Source organism: Poromitra crassiceps, assembly GCF_964638095.1.
Source record: "Poromitra crassiceps genome assembly, chromosome: 2".
Taxonomy (NCBI): Eukaryota; Metazoa; Chordata; class Actinopteri; order Beryciformes; family Melamphaidae; genus Poromitra; species Poromitra crassiceps.
In genome coordinates, this window is record NC_139624.1 from 18,420,783 (window position 1) to 18,440,782 (window position 20,000).

A 20,000-nucleotide genomic window follows, 5' to 3' on the forward strand; every position below is an offset into this window, starting at 1 on the left:
CACCTCCCCACCCATCTTCCTCTCCATGCCCCTCCCCTACACCTCCCCACCCATCTTCCTCTCCAGGCCTCTCCCCTACACCTCCCCACCCATCTTCCTCTCCATGCCCCTCCCCTACACCTCCCCACCCATCTTCCTCTCCAGGCCCCTCCCCTACACCTCCACACCCATCTTCCTCTCCATGCCTCTCCCCTACACCTCCCCACCCATCTTCCTCTCCATGCCCCTCCCCTACACCTCCCCACCCATCTTCCTCTACAGGCCTCTCCCCTACACCTCCACACCCATCTTCCTCTCCATGCCCCTCCCCTACACCTCCCCACCCATCTTCCTCTCCATGCCTCTCCCCTACACCTCCACACCCATCTTCCTCTCCATGCCTCTCCCCTACACCTCCACACCCATCTTCCTCTCCATGCCTCTCCCCTACACCTCCCCACCCATCTTCCTCTCCAGGCCTCTCCCCTACACCTCCCCACCCATCTTCCTCTCCAGGCCTCTCCCCTACACCTCCCCACCCATCTTCCTCTCCATGCCTCTCCCCTACACCTACCCACCCATCTTCCTCTACAGGCCTCTCCCCTACACCTCCCCACCCATCTTCCTCTACATGCCTCTCCCCTACACCTCCCCACCCATCTTCCTCTCCATGCCTCTCCCCTACACCTCCCCACCCATCTTCCTCTCCATGCCTCTCCCCTACACCTCCCCACCCATCTTCCTCTACAGGCCTCTCCCCTACACCTCCCCACCCATCTTCCTCTCCATGCCTCTCCCCTACACCTCCCCACCCATCTTCCTCTACAGGCCTCTCCCCTACACCTCCCCACCCATCCCTTCCTCTTCCTCGCTCTTTTTGCCATCCTGCATCTCTGCTACAATGGCTGGCTTTCTTCCCATGCTGATGTCACCATGTGATGATGTCATCACGCTGGGACAGATCGACAGGGGCTACTACAGCTGATGGTGACATCGTTACTACGGGATTTCCTGAAGGGCACTCAGCTTCCTTTGGTGTGTGTGTGTGTGTGTGTGTGTGTGTGTGTGTGTGTGTGTGTGTGTGTGTGTGTGTGTGTGTGTGTGCGTGCGCGCGCGTGATTTGACTATGTCCTCTTCTGTCCTGTAAAACAGGGTGGTGCACAGGGATATTTGACTGTGTCTTCTTCTGTCCTGTAGAATGGGGTGGTGCACAGGGATATTTTACTATGTCCTCTTCTGTCCTGTAGAATGGGGTGGTGCACAGGGATATTTTACTATGTCCTCTTCTGTCCTGTAGAATGGGGTGGTGCACAGGGATATTTTACTATGTCCTCTTCTGTCCTGTAGAATGGGGTGGTGCACAGGGATATTTTACTATGTCCTCTTCTGTCCTGTAGAACGGGGTGGTGCACACAGGGATATTTTACTATGTCCTCTTCTGTCCTGTAGAACGGGGTGGTGCACAGGGATATTTGACTGTGTCTTCTTCTGTCCTGTAGAACGGGGTGGTGCACAGGGATATTTGACTGTGTCTTCTTCTGTCCTGTAGAACGGGGTGGTGCACAGGGATATTTGACTGTGTCTTCTTCTGTCCTGTAGAACGGGGTGGTGCACAGGGATATTTGACTGTGTCTTCTTCTGTCCTGTAGAATGGGGTGGTGCACAGGGATATTTGACTGTGTCTTCTTCTGTCCTGTAGAACGGGGTGGTGCACAGGGATATTTGACTGTGTCTTCTTCTGTCCTGTAGAACGGGGTGGTGCACAGGGATATTTGACTATGTCCTCTTCTGTCCTGTAGAACGGGGTGGTGCACAGGGATTTGAAACTGGAAAACGTTCTGCTGGATGAAAACTGTAACATTAAGGTGAGTTCTTCTCAGTTCTATTCCCTCTACCTACATCAACAACATGGGCTTGTGTTTTTGTGGCAATCAAGTGTGAACTTCTTTGTTCACAAATAGACGGGTTTCTTGTATACAAACATTAGTGGGTGCGTGCGCGCGCAGGGACAGAGGATGACGAGAAACGCATCGAGCTGATCGCCCATTGGTTCAACACAGGTGCATCACAAACCCACAGTGAAGTGTAGAAACTTCAATTTTATATCTATTCCAAGCTGTCACTCTACATTTTACATAAATACCACCTGTAATGCCTACATTAAAATAAAAATAAGTAATCTGAAGGGCTGGGTCATTTGAGCAGTGAGTGTGGGTGGCGCTAATGCATGTTTTAATTTGTTTACAAACCGCTGTTAAACAAAACTGTAGAAGAAGAAAAGCAGCAGTGAGTGTGCTGCGGGGGTGTTTGACTTGTTGACGCCTCACCTGACTGCGCTCGGCTGCTCTCCTCTGCTTTCCAGGCGAGGCAGCAGTCAACTCAAACGAGTGTGTGGAGCATTATACATGTCTAAGGTGTGGAGCGGCTTTCTACCCCGGTGATGCGCGCGCATCTATGTGATGACGTTTCACAGAAACCCGTCTATAAATTGACATAGCAAAAAAGAACAGGATATAGATAAGAATAGAGAAAATGTGGGTTATCAACAGTCAGATGAGTTAGAAATATATGAATGAGAATGAATTAAAGAACTGCATACATTTGCAAAATAGCAGCTGTAATATGAGAGACAACAGTACTCTTACTGAGTGTTTGAATGTATTGTTATCCTATAATAAAATTGCCTAGGCGGATGGGCGGTGTCTGTCTGTCAGTCACGTTTTGTGACATCCGAGCTGACTGATACCACCCCCACCCCCACAGACCCCAGTGCCACACCCACCCCCACAGACCCCAGTGCCACACCCACCCCCACAGACCCCGCTACCACCCCCACTGCCACAGACCCCGGTACCACCCCCACTGCCACAGACCCCGGTACCACCCCCACCGCCACAGACCCCGGTACCACCCCCACCGCCACAGACCCCGGTACCACCCCCACCCCCACATACCCCGGTACCACCCCCACCCCCACAGACCCCGGTACCACCCCCACCGCCACAGACCCCGGTACCACCCCCACCCCCACAGACCCCGGTACCACCCCCACCCCCACAGACCCCGGTACCACCCCCACCGCCACAGACCCCGGTACCACCCCCACCCCCACAGACCCCGGTACCACACCCACCCCCACAGACCCCGGTACCACCCCCACCGCCACAGACCCCGGTACCACCCCCACCGCCACAGACCCCGGTACCACCCCCACCCCCACAGACCCCGGTACCACCCCCACCGCCACAGACCCCAGTACCACCCCCACCGCCACAGACCCCGGTACCACCCCCACAGACCCCGGTACCACCGCCACAGACCCCGGTACGACCCCCACAGACCCCGGTACCACCCCCACCCCCACATACCCCGGTACCACCCCCACAGACCCCGGTACCACCCCCACCGCCACAGACCCCGGTACCACCGCCACAGACCCCGGTGCCACCCCCACCCCCACAGACCCCGGTACCACCCCCACAGACCCTGGTGCCACCCCACAGACCCCGGTACCACCCCCACAGACCCCGGTACCACCACCACAGACCCCGGTACCACCCCCACCCCCACAGACCCCGGTACCACACCCACCCCCACATACCCCGGTACCACCGCCACAGACCCCGGTACCACCCCCACCCCCACAGACCCCGGTACCACACCCACCCCCACATACCCCGGTACCACCGCCACAGACCCCGGTACCACCCCCACCCCCACAGACCCCGGTACCACACCCACCCCCACATACCCCGGTACCACCGCCACAGACCCCGGTACCACCCCCACCCCCACATACCCCGGTACCACCCACAGACCCCGGTACCACCGCCACCCCCACAGACCCCGGTACCACACCCACCCCCACATACCCCGGTACCACCGCCACAGACCCCGGTACCACCCCCACCCCCACATACCCCGGTACCACCCCCACCCCCACAGACCCCGGTACCACCGCCACCCCCACAGACCCCGGTACCACCCCCACCCCCACATACCCCGGTACCACCCCCACCCCCACAGACCCCGGTACCACCCCCACCCCCACAGACCCCGGTACCACCGCCACCCCCACAGACCCCGGTACCACCCCCACCCCCACAGACCCCGGTACCACCCCCACCCCCACAGACCCCGGTACCACCCCCACCCCCACAGACCCCGGTACCACACCCACCCCCACAGACCCCGGTACCACCCCCACCCCCACAGACCCCGGTACCACCCCCACCCCCACAGACCCCGGTGCAGAATGATGGTGTTGTTGTTGTTGTATGAATGTTTGATTGAAATGATCTTCTCAAGGGATGATAATGATCTGTGTTCCTCCTCCAGATTGCTGACTTTGGTCTGTCTAATCAGTACCATAAAGACACGCTGCTGCAGACCTTCTGTGGTAGTCCTCTCTACGCCTCTCCAGAGATCGTCAATGGACGGCCCTACCACGGCCCAGAGGTACCAACTCACTTCAATTCAAGGAGTGACAGCAGATTCATGTGAATTATGCAGAATCTTTTATGCCTCTGCAGTAGGGGTGGGAATCACTGATGACCCCACGATACGATATTATCACGATACTTAAGTCACGATCCGATAGTATTGCGATATGCTAGTATTGCGATATATTGAGTATTGCGATATTGCGATATATTGTGATTTGTTACCTTTTTTCAACTGCAAATGATGTCCCCAAAGGTAAAAACTTTGTCAACATCTGTTTTATCTAATGAGATCAAGTTTCCAGTCTGTTCACCTCACTTCAATCATATTTATTGGAGCAGAATGGGATTGCCAAGCAGACAGACTGACCAACACTGTCATAAAAACCTGTCATAAATGTTGCATGATGCACTTGACATTTTGTATAATAAAATAACACGATACTTGGCATTCGATATGATACGATATATTGCCCACAAAATATCACGATACTATGCTGTATCGATTTTTCCCCCCACCCCTACTCTGCAGGCGATAGCCATGGCCGGATGCATTATGTTTTCGGGTTGTCCGCCCACCCGTCCGATGCTCGTTATCGCGATATCTCATGCACGCCATGACAGAATTGCTTCAAATTGGGCTCAAACGTCTGCTTGGACTCAAGGGTGAACGGATTCGATTTTGGTGGTCAAAGGTCAAAGTTCAAGGTCACTGTGACCTTACGACCGCCCGTTCCATGATCGTTAATGCGATATCTCAGGAATGTAGAGGCTCATCATTAACCACTGGTTAGAGAGGCTTTCTGCTAACTCTTTAAGGAAGCCTCTCGGGATTACAAGCGGAGTACATTTAAAAATGAACACAGTCGTCTGGTCACCACAGAACAACACTGGCCCTGTTTCTGTGATGCATTACATAAGTATGTGGTCCTGTTCTGAGCTAGATTAGTGGCTAAATGGGACAAAAGTAGTCATAGAAATCAGAGCACTTCATCAGGGATCTGCACTCTCTGCGAACCCTCAATAACCACACAGCTCACATTATTACTGAATTCACCATCATTTCCTCCAAAAGCAAATGTGAACATCGAAGGAGTGAAGATCGTATCGTATCGTAGAAATCAATTTTTTTTAATCTGGCCACAAGGGGGTGCACGTGCATCCAGTGCACCAACGTAAAATCGCCAGTGGTTGACAGTGTGTGTGAGTGTGTGTGTGTGTGTGTGTGTGTGTGTGTGTGTGTATGTGTGCCTGCGTGCGTGCGTGTGCAAAAATGTCTTAGGGAACACATTGTCCGAGTAGGAAGTTTACTCATTTACACTGACACGTGCACACACACACACACACACACACACACACGCACGCACACACCAGATGGCTTCCTGACTCCGGGTTAAAGGGGAGGATTTTTACAGCGTGACAAAGCCAACAGTCAGAACCTCAGACGTCCCTTAAAGTCGAGCTGAAATGAAAAATGTTTTCCTAGGGTGGAGACTCCGGAGATGATGCGCCATGGCTGCAGTTATGGAAATCGTCCATCTGATTAATTTCTCCCTTCCTTGACAAAGTCCCTCATATAAAAGCAGTATAGTGCATGTTAGAGGCGGGACCATCAAGCCAGTTAAAAGAGAAATTGGCCCATAATATAAAACTTGATATTCAAAAGTCGTTTTTGACTTTGAGTGATACCCAGAAATCTTTTTGTGGCATTTTACAGCTGCTTCTTTCCTCATGTAAGTGGAAACTGTTTTGGGGCTGCAGGGCGTCACGTGATTTGCAATACTGTGCTTTGGCCACCATGTTCAATTTGCTTCACGGCCCAGAGCCGTTCGCTTGGATAGCCCTCTAGTGGCTGGTTGCAGTATAGGTCATAAATCCCGCCCCCTCCATATTAGCGGATGGGACATGAGCCAAACCAATCAAAGTACACATCAAATAATTTCCCCCCAAATATGGTTTCTGTTATTTTAGTTAGCTGTTATCATGCTGATCTATGTTCCAATGCTCATTTTTCTGATAAGTTTGTTTTTAACGAGTTGTTTGACGATATAAAAAGGGATGATTGACAGCTGTGACAGCCACTCTCAAACCTCCGTCAGACGTCGGCATGGCGGAGGGAGGGGGCTCAGCCCGACTCTACTGTGCAAACTCCGCTCCCAAATGATGTCACACAAGCAAGATGGCAGCTCGCTGAAACGAGATATTCTGGCTTCATTTTTGCATAGCAGTCGGAAGTGGAGACGCGTCGTCCATATATGTCAATGGCCGGCTCGCATGGCTGTTATTTCAACTACAAATTTGACTTGCTTATTTTTATATGCTCGCAGCCATGGACAGTGTTGACCATTAAAACAGAAAAAAAATCTGTTAATGAGAAATGTGTGCCTCATATGAATTTTAGAGCAAATAAAACAAAGCAAATAAAGTAATCCCTTAAAGTAATCTATTTTTAAAGACAGTAACTGTATTCAGAACACCACCAATTTGAACTGTAACTGTAATGGAATACAGTTACTCATATTTTGTATTTTAAATACTGCATTTTAAATACTGTTAAATTCTGTTAGTCCACAACCCTGCTACCCACACTGGAATGATACAAATCTGTTTGAAAAGTGCCAAAGTGTTCCTTTAAGTACATCGCACCCCCTCCTGAACCCAGACAGACCGACACACACACAGACACACACACACACACACACGCGCGGGCGCGCGCGCGCGCACACGCGCACACGCACACGCACACGCACACACACACACACACACACACACACACACACACACACACACACACACACACACACACACACACACACACACACACACACACACACACACACACACACACACACACTTTCTCAGGTTAGAGAGTCAGGGGAGTGGACTTCCCTAGCAATCTAATCATCTATTGTTTCAGAGCTGTGATGAAAACACTGATTCATACTAGGGTTGGGGTGATGGAGGTCTCAGTCAGCACCCACCATCGTAACATCATGATGTCTGTCAGCAGCATTCACACTCTCACAGACACAACCCTGCAGTTAAAGCCACACCTTTAGAAGTATTACAGTATTATACAATCTAATAACAGCAATATTAAATAGTATAACACAACCATCACTCCTCCGTTACTCCACTGCTGCTGTCGCACCCACAACCATAGACTGTAATGACAGGTCTCAGTAGAGTCCATTAGGGGTGGGAATCACCAGATGCCCACGATACGATACTGAAACGATACTTGAGTCACGATACGATAGTATTGCGATACTGCGATATTTTCGATATTGCGATATATCGATATTGCGATATATTGAATATTGCGATATTTCGATTTCTTACTTTTTCAACTGCAAATGATGTCCCCAAAGGAAAACTTTGTCAACATCTGGTTTATATAAGAACAATTTTTCAGTCTGTACATCTGACTTCAACCATTTTATTGCAGCAACATTGTCAAGTAGACAGACCAACAACTTTGATAAAGTCATGTCATAGTTGCATGCACCTGACAAACTGAACTGTTTGTTACAGTCTACTTACAGTCCACCTTAACTGGATGTGTGTGTGGACTACTGTACTTATGTAGTTTTTGCAACTTCACTTACACAAAACATCTTGTGCAGCCCATTCAGTAACTGGGGAATTTGTAAATTACTGTTATGACAAAACTGTTACTGTTAAAACAAAATGAAAATATGCTACTGTTTGTTTACTGCTGGCCTTGGAACTAAAGTTTATAGTAGCCCGGTGGCCTGGCATGGCCTGCAATTTTTTTTTTTTTTTTTTTTTTTTTTTTTTTTTTGCAATATCGATACTTGGCGTCCAACTATCGATACAATATCGTCAGGCAAAATATCGCGATACTGTGGTGTATCGATTTTTTCCCCCACCCCTAGAGTCCATGGTATGAACAGAGACTGTAATGACAGGTCTCAGTAGAGTCCATGGTATGAACAGAGACTGTAATGACAGGTCTCAGTAGAGTCCATGGTATGAACAGAGACTGTAATGACAGGTCTCAGTAGAGTCCATGGTATGAACAGAGACTGTAATGACAGGTCTCAGTAGAGTCCATGGTATGAACAGAGACTGTAATGACAGGTCTCAGTAGAGTCCATGGTATGAACAGAGACCAGGTCTCAGTAGAGTCCATGCTATGAACAGAGACTGTAATGACAGGTCTCAGTAGAGTCCATAGTATGAACAGAGACTGTAATGACAGGTCTCAGTAAAGTCCATGGTATGAGAACAGAGACTGTAATGACAGGTCCCAGTAGAGTCCATGGTATGAACAGAGACTGTAATGACAGGTCTCAGTAGAGTCCATGCTATGAACAGAGACTGTAATGACAGGTCTCAGTAGAGTCCATGCTATGAACAGAGACTGTAATGACAGGTCTCAGTAGAGTCCATAGTATGAACAGAGACTGTAATGACAGGTCTCAGTAGAGTCCATGGTATGAACAGAGACCAGGTCTCAGTAGAGTCCATGGTATGAACAGAGACCAGGTCTCAGTAGAGTCCATAGTATGAACAGAGACTGTAATGACAGGTCTCAGTAGAGTCCATGGTATGAACAGAGACTGTAATGACAGGTCTCAGTAGAGTCCATAGTATGAACAGAGACTGTAATGACAGGTCTCAGTAGAGTCCATGGTATGAACAGAGACTGTAATGACAGGTCTCAGTAGAGTCCATGGTATGAACAGAGACCAGGTCTCAGTAGAGTCCATGGTATGAACAGAGACTGTAATGACAGGTCTCATGTAGAGTCCATGGTATGAACAGAGACCAGGTCTCAGTAGAGTCCATGGTATGAACAGAGACTGTAATGGCAGGTCTCATGTAGAGTCCATGGTATGAACAGAGACCAGGTCTCAGTAGAGTCCATGGTATGAACAGAGACTGTAATGGCAGGTCTCAGTAGAGTCCATGGTATGAACAGAGACCAGGTCTCAGTAGAGTCCATGGTATGAACAGAGACCAGGTCTCAGTAGAGTCCATGGTATGAACAGAGACCAGGTCTCAGTAGAGTCCATAGTATGAACAGAGACCAGGTCTCAGTAGAGTCCATGGTATGAACAGAGACTGTAATGACAGGTCTCAGTAGAGTCCATGGTATGAACAGAGACTGTAATGACAGGTCTCAGTAGAGTCCATGGTATGAACAGAGACTGTAATGGCAGGTCTCAGTAGAGTCCATGGTATGAACAGAGACTGTAATGACAGGTCTCAGTAGAGTCCATGGTATGAACAGAGACTGTAATGGCAGGTCTCAGTAGAGTCCATGGTATGAACAGAGACCAGGTCTCAGTAGAGTCCATGGTATGAACAGAGACCAGGTCTCAGTAGAGTCCATGGTATGAACAGAGACCAGGTCTCAGTAGAGTCCATGGTATGAACAGAGACCAGGTCTCAGTAGAGTCCATGGTATGAACAGAGACTGTAATGACAGGTCTCAGTAGAGTCCATGGTATGAACAGAGACTGTAATGGCAGGTCTCAGTAGAGTCCATGGTATGAACAGAGACCAGGTCTCAGTAGAGTCCATGGTATGAACAGAGACCAGGTCTCAGTAGAGTCCATGGTATGAACAGAGACCAGGTCTCAGTAGAGTCCATGGTATGAACAGAGACCAGGTCTCAGTAGAGTCCATGGTATGAACAGAGACTGTAATGACAGGTCTCAGTAGAGTCCATGGTATGAACAGAGACTGTAATGACAGGTCTCAGTAGAGTCCATGGTATGAACAGAGACTGTAATGACAGGTCTCAGTAGAGTCCATGGTATGAACAGAGACTGTAATGACAGGTCTCAGTAGAGTCCATGGTATGAACAGAGACTGTAATGACAGGTCTCAGTAGAGTCCATGGTATGAACAGAGACCAGGTCTCAGTAGAGTCCATGGTATGAACAGAGACCAGGTCTCAGTAGAGTCCATGGTATGAACAGAGACTGTAATGACAGGTCTCAGTAGAGTCCATGGTTACCTTATGTTCAGACCTTACAGTGGGCCAAATTCTTCCGGGTCCGTCTAACACTTCCGGCGGTCACGGCGCCAAATATGAAAGAACGTCATGAAGAAGAGAGTCATTTTTGTAGTGGACAGCGCAGGGTGTAAAACAAAGAACGTAGCCTACTACTTTGAGCTCGGTACACAGCAAGCAAGCGACTATCCACTGTTAGCCAGGTCAGATAACGTTATCGTCGACAATGACGAGCACTTTCTTGTAAAACATACCTGGACTCCAACAAAGAAAGTTTCGGATGGTTTTCTCTCCTCCGAGGCAGCGCGAGCCATTAACGTTAATAAAGACCCGCAGACGTTAACGTAATTCCCTGGAATGCGAGACTTAACGAGCCAGTTACATGGCGTTGCATTCTTAGACATTGCCGTTTGCTTTTATTTGGTATGTTACATACAATTGGCTAAATTATTAGTTAATTCAGAGTTAGATGATATTGGAGCAGCGCAGCCATTTTTTATTTTATTTTATTATTATTTTTAGCCGGAAGTCGTAGGACGGCCACAGAACCGGGTCAAATGGGCGTGGCTACATAAGGTGAATACACCTATGTCTGAACACAAGAAAACATAAACGTCTAGCTTCTGCATCACAATGCTAGGCCGCTTAGTCATTGGATAGCAGATGACCTACAGTAGTCCTACAGTACCTAGAGGCTTGAACACCTTTCACGGCCGCTTGCAGCTACGGCATATTAAGAAGAAGGGACACCCGCAACTGTCTTCACTTGCTCAAACGGGAATTTATTTAGAACAAAATCTCACACTTTTGGCTTCATTTTGCTGAGTAACTTGTAAATGTGTGTGCTGCTGTGTTGCTCAGGTGGACAGCTGGGCTCTGGGGGTTCTCCTCTACACCCTGGTCTATGGAACCATGCCTTTTGATGGAGGAGATCATATGAAACTCATACGGCAGATCAGCAACGGAGAGTACAGAGAACCCACCCAGTCATCAGGTAATATAACAATGTTTTGCTCGAGGACTTTTTGAGTGTCTTTGTTGGAATTTAATTGAACTGAGTTGGGTTCCCCCAAAAGCAATTCCAGACATTAGGAATTCTTTGATTGGACTTTTGATACATTTGGCACAACAGCACAAAGATGACCTTTGTTATAAGATCACTTTGTGACGCCCCTTTTTGAACCAGTTCATCAATGATTTAGAAAGGTTCCTTCCGTGGTTCAAAGGCCTTCCCTCTCTTTCTCCAGATGCCCGTGGTCTGATTCGCTGGATGCTGATGGTAAATCCAGAGCGCCGGGCAACAGTGGAAGATGTTGCCAATCACTGGTGGGTCAACTGGGGCTGGAAGACCAGTGTTTGTGACTGCCAGAGCCAGCAGAGCCAGGGCTCGCCTATGCTGGCCCGCTTCATCAACTGGCAGAACCGCACAGCCAACATAGAGTCCACGCCACCGCCTGTACCGGCCCACAACACAAGCTGCCCAAAACCGAAGAAGTCTATGAAGGACAGCGATGGTGGAGTGTATCATGTGAACTCAATGGGGGAAGACAAGCAAGGGCTGAAGAGGCCCAAGGGGATCCTGAAGACCCGGGTGCCAGATCACAGGTCTCAAAGTCTGGGTGAGCTTGAGCTAAGGCGTTCCCTGCACTTCCAGGACGGAGGGGTCACCTTTAGCACTGACAGGAAAGGAGGAGGGATGGAAGATGAGGATGAGGATGAAGATGAAGATCACGTCAGCCTGGGTAGGTCTCCAGCTAAGATGGTTCCCACCCTCCCGAAGAAGGGCATCCTGAAGAACAGGCAGCAGCAGCAGCAGAGAGAGTCTGGTTACTACTCCTCTCCTGAAGGCAGCGAATCCTCCGAACTGCTAGGGGGCAGTGCTGCTCTGGTGGCTCCGCCAGCCAGTTCACCGTCAAAAAGGACTGTAGGGAGGAAGGGCATCTTGAAACGCAACGGGAAATTCTCCCCATCCGTCCACAGCCGAGACGCACGTCCTCCTTCAACAACGTTTCACGGTGAATCAGGAAGTACCAGCCGTGATTCAGGTCTTTCCCGTAGCCAGAGCCGACCGTCCAGTATCATCTCAGAGGAGATCAGCCTGTCCAGCTTGGACTGGCCCCCAGGCTCGCCCAAGCCCAACGTCAGGGCCTGCCTGTCGGCTGAGGATCTACTCCAGCTAGCAGGCTTCAGAGGGCCCCAGGGTGCTCCAGGAACCCTGCATGGGGGGAAAGTGACCCAGCCAACCCCTCCTTCACCTGGGGACAATGGCAGCTTCTCCCTGCTAGGGGACATGGACGATGTGACCCATGTCTATCAGACGGCACTGGACATCAGCTGTACAATGCGAGAAACTTAGGAATACACACATACACTTACTATAGTAGTGAGGAGGACCTTACATTGACTGCATTCGTTCTCTAGCCCCCAACCGTACCCCTTAACCTAAGAAGAAGTTAGGCCTGGCCAAAACAATCTCACTTGGCACGCACGCACGCACACACACACACACACACACACACACACACACACACACACACACACACACACACACACACTGTTACGACCAGGTCTAGGGTCAGGCCGCAACATAAAAGTGACACAGAGAGCAAAGGTGTGACAAGAGGCATTAGCTTCAGGGTGGATAAACAGGCCAAAAAGGTGACTAGTGAATTTGTAAACTAGTGAAGTAGTAAACTAGTGAACTAGTAAACTAGTAAAGAAACTAACAAAGGAAAAGGCCAATCAACCCCTACGGCCTCGTAAGTGTTTAACTGTGAGCTATTTACAGTGTAGCAATTGAGCATGAAGCCCAATAGGTTAGCATTAGTGGTGCTACAGTAGCAGAGCTATTTACAGTGTAGCAATTAAGCATGACGTCCAGTAGGTTAGCATTAGCGGGCTAGCATAGCTAAGGCTACCAGAGAGAAGGGTTACAATACAGAAAGGCTACAGCTAATACACAAGTGTGGGTCCAGAAACACAACAGTGACAGAGTTTACACACAACACTAAAAGTCAGCCAACCAGTGACAGCCACACCACGCCAATTAACTCCCCAGGATCTGACCAATCACCGCAGGAAACTAATCAGCGCAAGAGATGACAACTTGTCAATGAACCAAGAGGTCCAAGAGGTCTCCATTATATCACGTACAGATTGATTGGCCTACCATTTCAGGCTCTGCTGTTTTACATGTTTACATCTTCTACAGTGAGAAAGCTGGACTCCGTTCCCACAGACTCAGCAGACCAAGCTAAGACCCTGCCTTGGGACAAATCACATCTGAACACATCTGAGTCCCCCCTGCCCCCGATATGTGAAGCGCTTTGAGTATCTAGAGAGGCGCTATATAAATGCAATTAATTATGATGATTATTATTATGTATCCCATTCCCACTCCTTAAAGGATTAATTAAGGTGGTTTTAAGAGTATTTAATGTTCAGGAAGACTCCATTCATAACTTCCTGTTAAGGCTGCAGCACGTTTCTCAATCAACTTGCTGTATAGGCTACACACAACTCTTCATCATTTATTTACCTGGGTAATAATAACCTATTAGTGCTGATATGTGTTTGTCATTTCAACTTTCAAGATGTATAAACTGAATGACTTCACTGAATGTCCTCAATGATGCCATACAGCTAGAATGTGTTATTGTGCTTTTTGTTAGAGCATATCATTTGTATTGCTATAGAATTGTACTGGCCTTGTAAAGTGCCTTTTTTTTAAGTTGAAGGTTATCATGTACTGTATTTCCTAGACATTTAGGGAATTTCTGTTTAAGCAATATTCACAAAATCATTGTATACACCATAAGGACAGTCTATCGTAGAATAAACTAAAGGGGGATTTCCAGGTGATTTTGTGTTGGACTTGTTGGTCTGGCATTTAGTTAATTGCTTTTAGAGAAGCAGCTTGACTGTAGCACTGTTTTTTTTGCTTTGAGAAATTGAAAGAGAGAAAGAAAGAAAAAGTGGATGTTTCAAATGAGGAACAGAAGCAGATAACTCTTGTTATGATTTGGCGCTATATCTATTGGCTGTGCTGCTTGCAGCGAGTCCACGCAGTGGGCGATAGCCTAGTAAATATAAAATTGATTGATTGATCGATGTTTAGGAGGCAAAAGTAATGTTCCTGTCTTTAAGGTACTTCATGAGATTCAGAAAGACTCGCGACACCGTTGATAGCTCCCAATATTTTTCTGATTTATTTTACATTAAAAATGACAATGTTTCGAGCACCTGACCTGACGAAGAGCCTGTGAGGGCTCGAAACGTTGTCATTTTTAATGTAAAATAAATCTGAGAGATATTGGGAGCTACCAACAACAGTCTTCCTGAATCTCATGAAGTAACTTTTTTGACTCAGCACCTGGAAAAGAGATGTGCGTGTGCATACTTTAACCTCCCTGTTTTTAAGGTAACCAAAGAATGCTTTGTTTTATCAAAACATACCAGGCAAGTACAGTCTATCTTAGTCTCTCCCCAGACTCAAATATTACGTTGAAGCACTGCACTCCGCATACTACTTCGCTGCTGTTTTGAGGGCGGGTCTAGGTCTCAATTTGAATGACCTGCAGGTCGTAGCACCAATGAGAGAGTGGTTCCTTTTCAAAAGTCAACAGAGTCAGGTTGGGTGAGCGTGCCCAATCACTAAAGTCAAGCCAGAGAGAGATCTGCAGCATGCAGTAACATAGTGTATCAGACCCAGAGAGAGATCTGCAACATGCAGTAACATAGTGTATCAGACCCAGAGAGAGATCTGCAGCATGCAGTAACATAGTGTATCAGACCCAGAGAGAGATCTGCAACATGCAGTAACATAGTGTATCAGACCCAGAGAGTTCTGCAGCATGCAGTAGTGTATCAGATCCGGAGAGAGATCTGCAGCATGCAGTAACATAGTGTATCAGACCCAGAGAGAGAGATCTGCAACATGCAGTAACATAGTGTATCAGACCCAGAGAGAGATCTGCAACATGCAGTAACATAGTGTATCAGACCCATAGAGAGATCTGCAGCATGCAGTAACATAGTGTATCAGACCCAGAGAGAGATCTGCAACATGCAGTAACATAGTGTATCAGACCCAGAGAGTTCTGCAGCATGCAGTAGTGTATCAGATCCGGAGAGAGATCTGCAGCATGCAGTAACATAGTGTATCAGACCCAGAGAGAGATCTGCAGCATGGAGTAACGTAGTGTATCAGACCCAGAGAGTTCTGCAGCATGCAGTAGTGTATCAGATCCGGAGAGAGATCTGCAGCATGCAGTAACATAGTGTATCAGACCCAGAGAGAGATCTGCAGCATGGAGTAACATAGTGTATCAGACCCAGAGAGAGATCTGCAGCATGGAGTAACGTAGTGTATCAGACCCAGAGAGAGATCTGCAGCATGCAGTAACGTAGTGTATCAGACCCAGAGAGATCTGCAGCATGCAGTAACGTAGTGTATCAGATCCAGAGAGAGATCTGCAGCATGCAGTAACATAGTGTATCAGACCCAGAGAGAGATCTGCAGCATGCAGTAACGTAGTGTATCAGACCCAGAGAGAGATCTGCAGCATGCAGTAACATAGTGTATCAGACCCAGAGAGATATCTGCAGCATGCATTAATGTAGTGTATCAGACCCAGAGAGAGATCTGCAGCATGCAGTAACATAGTGTATCAGAGCCAGAGAGAGATCTGCAGCATGAAGTAACGTAGTGTATCAGACCCATAGAGATCTACAGCATGCAGTAACATAGTCTATCAGATCCAGAGAGAGATCTGCAGCATGCAGTAACGTAGTGTATCAGATCCAGAGAGATCTGCAGCATGCAGTAACATAGTGTATCAGACCCATAGAGATCTGCAGCATGCAGTAACGTAGTGTATCAGACCCAGAGAGAGATCTGCAGCATGCAGTAACATAGTGTATCAGACCCAGAGAGAGATCTGCAGCATGAAGTAACGTAGTGTATCAGATCCAGGGAGAGATCTGCAGCATGCAGTAACGTAGTGTATCAGATCCAGAGAGAGATCTGCAGCATGCAGTAACATAGTGTATCAGACCCAGAGAGAGATCTGCAGCATGCAGTAACGTAGTGTATCAGATCCAGAGAGAGATCTGCAGCATGCAGTAACATAGTGTATCAGATCCAGAGAGAGATCTGCAGCATGCAGTAACATAGTGTATCAGACCCAGAGAGAGATCTGCAGCATGCTGTAATGTAGTGTATCAGACCCAGAGAGAGATCTGCAGCATGCTGTAATGTAGTGTATCAGACCCAGAGAGAGATCTGCAGCATGCTGTAACGTAGTGTATCAGACCCAGAGAGAGATCTGCAGCATGCTGTAATGTAGTGTATCAGACCCAGAGAGAGATCTGCAGCATGAAGTAACATAGTGTATCAGATCCAGAGAGAGATCTGCAGCATGCAGTAACATAGTGTATCAGACCCATAGAGATCTTTTGATTGATTGATTTATTGGGTGAATGTCAACAATACAGGGAAATCACAGACAATCACCGAGGATAAAAACACAATAAAGCCATTGGCTTATTTCCATTGAGGTCCTCTACAAACAACAGAGAGACAAAAAAACAACACACAAAATGGGTATCACCTTCTATACTCAAATTAAGACTATTTTTAACATTATTACTAGATTTAAATAGGAATAATGGCATCTGCAGCATGCAGTAACGTAGTGTATCAGACCCAGAGAGAGATCTGCAGCATGCAGTAACGTAGTGTATCAGACCCAGAGAGAGATCTGCAGCATGCAGTAACGTAGTGTATCAGACCCAGAGAGAGATCTGCAGCATGCAGTAACGTAGTGTATCAGACCCAGAGAGAGATCTGCAGCATGCAGTAACGTAGTGTATCAGACCCAGAGAGAGATCTGCAGCATGCAGTAACATAGTGTATCAGACCCAGAGAGATCTGTAGCATGCAGTAACATAGTGTATCAGACCCATAGAGATCTGCAGCATGAAGTAACGTAGTGTATCAGATCCAGGGAGAGATCTGCAGCATGCAGTAACATAGTGTATCAGACCCATAGAGAGATCTGCAGCATGCAGTAACGTAGTGTATCAGACCCAGAGAGAGATCTGCAGCATGCAGTAACATAGTGTATCAGACCCAGAGAGAGATCTGCAGCATGAAGTAACGTAGTGTATCAGATCCAGGGAGAGATCTGCAGCATGCAGTAACGTAGTGTATCAGACCCAGAGAGATCTGCAGCATGCAGTAACGTAGTGTATCAGACCCATAGAGAGATCTGCAGCATGCAGTAATGTAGTGTATCAGACCCAGAGAGATCTGCAGCATGCAGTAACATAGTGTATCAGACCCAGAGAGAGATCTGCAGCATGCAGTAACATAGTGTATCAGACCCAGAGAGAGATCTGCAGCGTGCAGTAACGTAGTGTATCAGATCCATAGAGAGATCTGCAGCATGCAGTAACATAGTGTATCAGACCCATAGAGAGATCTGCAGCATGCAGTAACGTAGTGTATCAGACCCAGAGAGATCTGCAGCATGCAGTAACATAGTGTATCAGACCCAGAGAGAGATCTGCAGCATGCAGTAACATAGTGTATCAGACCCAGAGAGAGATCTGCAGCATGCAGTAACATAGTGTATCAGATCCATAGAGAGACCTGCAGCATGCAGTAACATAGTGTATCAGACCCAGAGAGAGATCTGCAGCGTGCAGTAACATAGTGTATCAGACCCAAAGAGAGATCTGCAGCATGCAGTAACATAGTGTATCAGACCCAGAGAGAGATCTGCAGCATGCAGTAACATAGTGTATCAGACCCAGAGAGAGATCTGCAGCATGCAGTAACGTAGTGTATCAGACCCAGAGAGAGATCTGCAGCATGCAGTAACAGTGAGAAGATCTGCATCATACAGTAATGTACTGTAGTGTATCAGCGTAAGAACTCTCATGGGTCTGGCGTTGAGACTAAGTATATCTATCTTTATCACTGTCCTCTACAGGTCCTACAAACGGTGCACGGCCACCGGGTGATGTGGCTGCATGGGTCTGTAGACCTGCTCTCCTTTTAGCTGGCCAGCTGGACAAGCATGTGTGAATGCTGAAGCATGACTGGGCAGAGAGGAAGGAAGTAAGTGTGTGTGTGTGTGTGTGTGTGTGTGTGTGTGTGTGTGTGTGTGTGTAGATCACCACTTTTGCGCGGGAAGTCGCATACGCCTCTCAGGCCCCATTTTGTGCGTATGCAATGGTTATAAATGAGGCCCTGGGTTTGTAACCTTGCAAGGCAGCTGGATTCGCATGAGATCTTGACATCAGATTCACACGAGATCTTGACATCAGATTCACGCGAGATCTTGACATCAGATTCACACGAGATCTTGACATCAGATTCACACGAGATCTTGACATCAGATTTGCGCGAGATCTTGACATCAGATTCACGCGAGATCTTGACATCAGATTCACGTGAGATCTTGACATCAGATTCACGCGAGATCTTGACATCAGATTCGCGCGAGATCTTGACATCAGATTCACGTGAGATCTTGACATCAGATTCACACGAGATCTTGACATCAGATTCGCGCGAGATCTTGACATCAGATTCACACGAGATCTTGACATCAGATTCACGCGAGATCTTGACATCAGATTCACTCACGCGAGATCTTGACATCAGATTCACACGAGATCTTGACATCTGATTCACGCGAGATCTTGACATCAGATTCACGCGAGATCTTGACATCAGATTCACACGAGATCTTGACATCAGATTCACGTGAGATCTTGACATCAGATTCACACGAGATCTAGACATCAGATTCACACGAGAAACAGAATGTGAAACAAACCCATCCATTGGCCAGCGTAGGTTACTGGGTTTGGGCTTTCTGCTCAACTCGAACCTTTGTGGGGTGAGTGTAATCTATTTGATTGTGTGTCTTGCCAGTAGGTGCGTGCAATGTTCTGCGGGAGATTTTATGTGGAAACAAGGGGTTGGATAATGCGAGCTTATGACTTCTGACAAAGTCAAGAAGTGTCAGTCCTCATTTGTCCTCCTGTACCTCCCTGCTGCTCACAAGCACCCAAACCTACAGTATTTTTGACAGTCCAGTCTCCTAGATTGACAAGGAAAACTTTCTTGGGCATTTCCTTGATGGTGTTCTTCAGCTCTTGCCATCCTCGTTGAGGTTTCCACTCGAATGATGGGGATGTTCTCCACAACCGTGCAGCGATACCAATGCTGAGGAGCCTGCTGGATATTGGTGTGCAGCAGCTGATGAGTTTAATTTATTCTCGCTGACAATGAAACCTGCTCCATGTTGATGCCTAGAATATTCTCCACTGAACCATAACCTGTGGCCGTCAGAAACAGCCAGTCCACGTGACTTCGGCCATTCCAAGGATGTCGCACCTACAGTATATCTGTCTATGTCGAGTTCATGGGTCAGTTTCTTCACTTTCCCACAGGCAGACGGGGCGTGGACATTCCATGTCCCAATTATTTTGTGGTTCTTTGGGAGGTTGATGTTGTTGATATTGTCCCAGTAACATACTTACCCCCCCCACACACACACACACCCTGAGGTGAG

At 47.9% G+C, this 20,000-nt stretch overlaps 1 protein-coding gene across 1 annotated transcript in view; it reads left to right on the plus strand.

Annotated features, from left to right (window-relative positions):
- LOC310798715 (NUAK family SNF1-like kinase 1) overlaps nt 1-12,766 on the plus strand; it is a gene marked incomplete at both ends in the record, with an annotated part of 23,202 nt that extends 10,436 nt beyond the window's left edge. Inside the window, 4 exons of the mRNA XM_083661269.1 lie at nt 1,779-1,844; nt 4,318-4,437; nt 11,272-11,404; nt 11,658-12,766. Coding sequence (XP_083517395.1) covers nt 1,779-1,844; nt 4,318-4,437; nt 11,272-11,404; nt 11,658-12,766 — 1,428 coding nt within the window. The remainder of the gene's footprint in view (nt 1-1,778; nt 1,845-4,317; nt 4,438-11,271; nt 11,405-11,657) is intronic.
- Nucleotides 12,767-20,000: the final 7,234 nt, after the last annotated feature.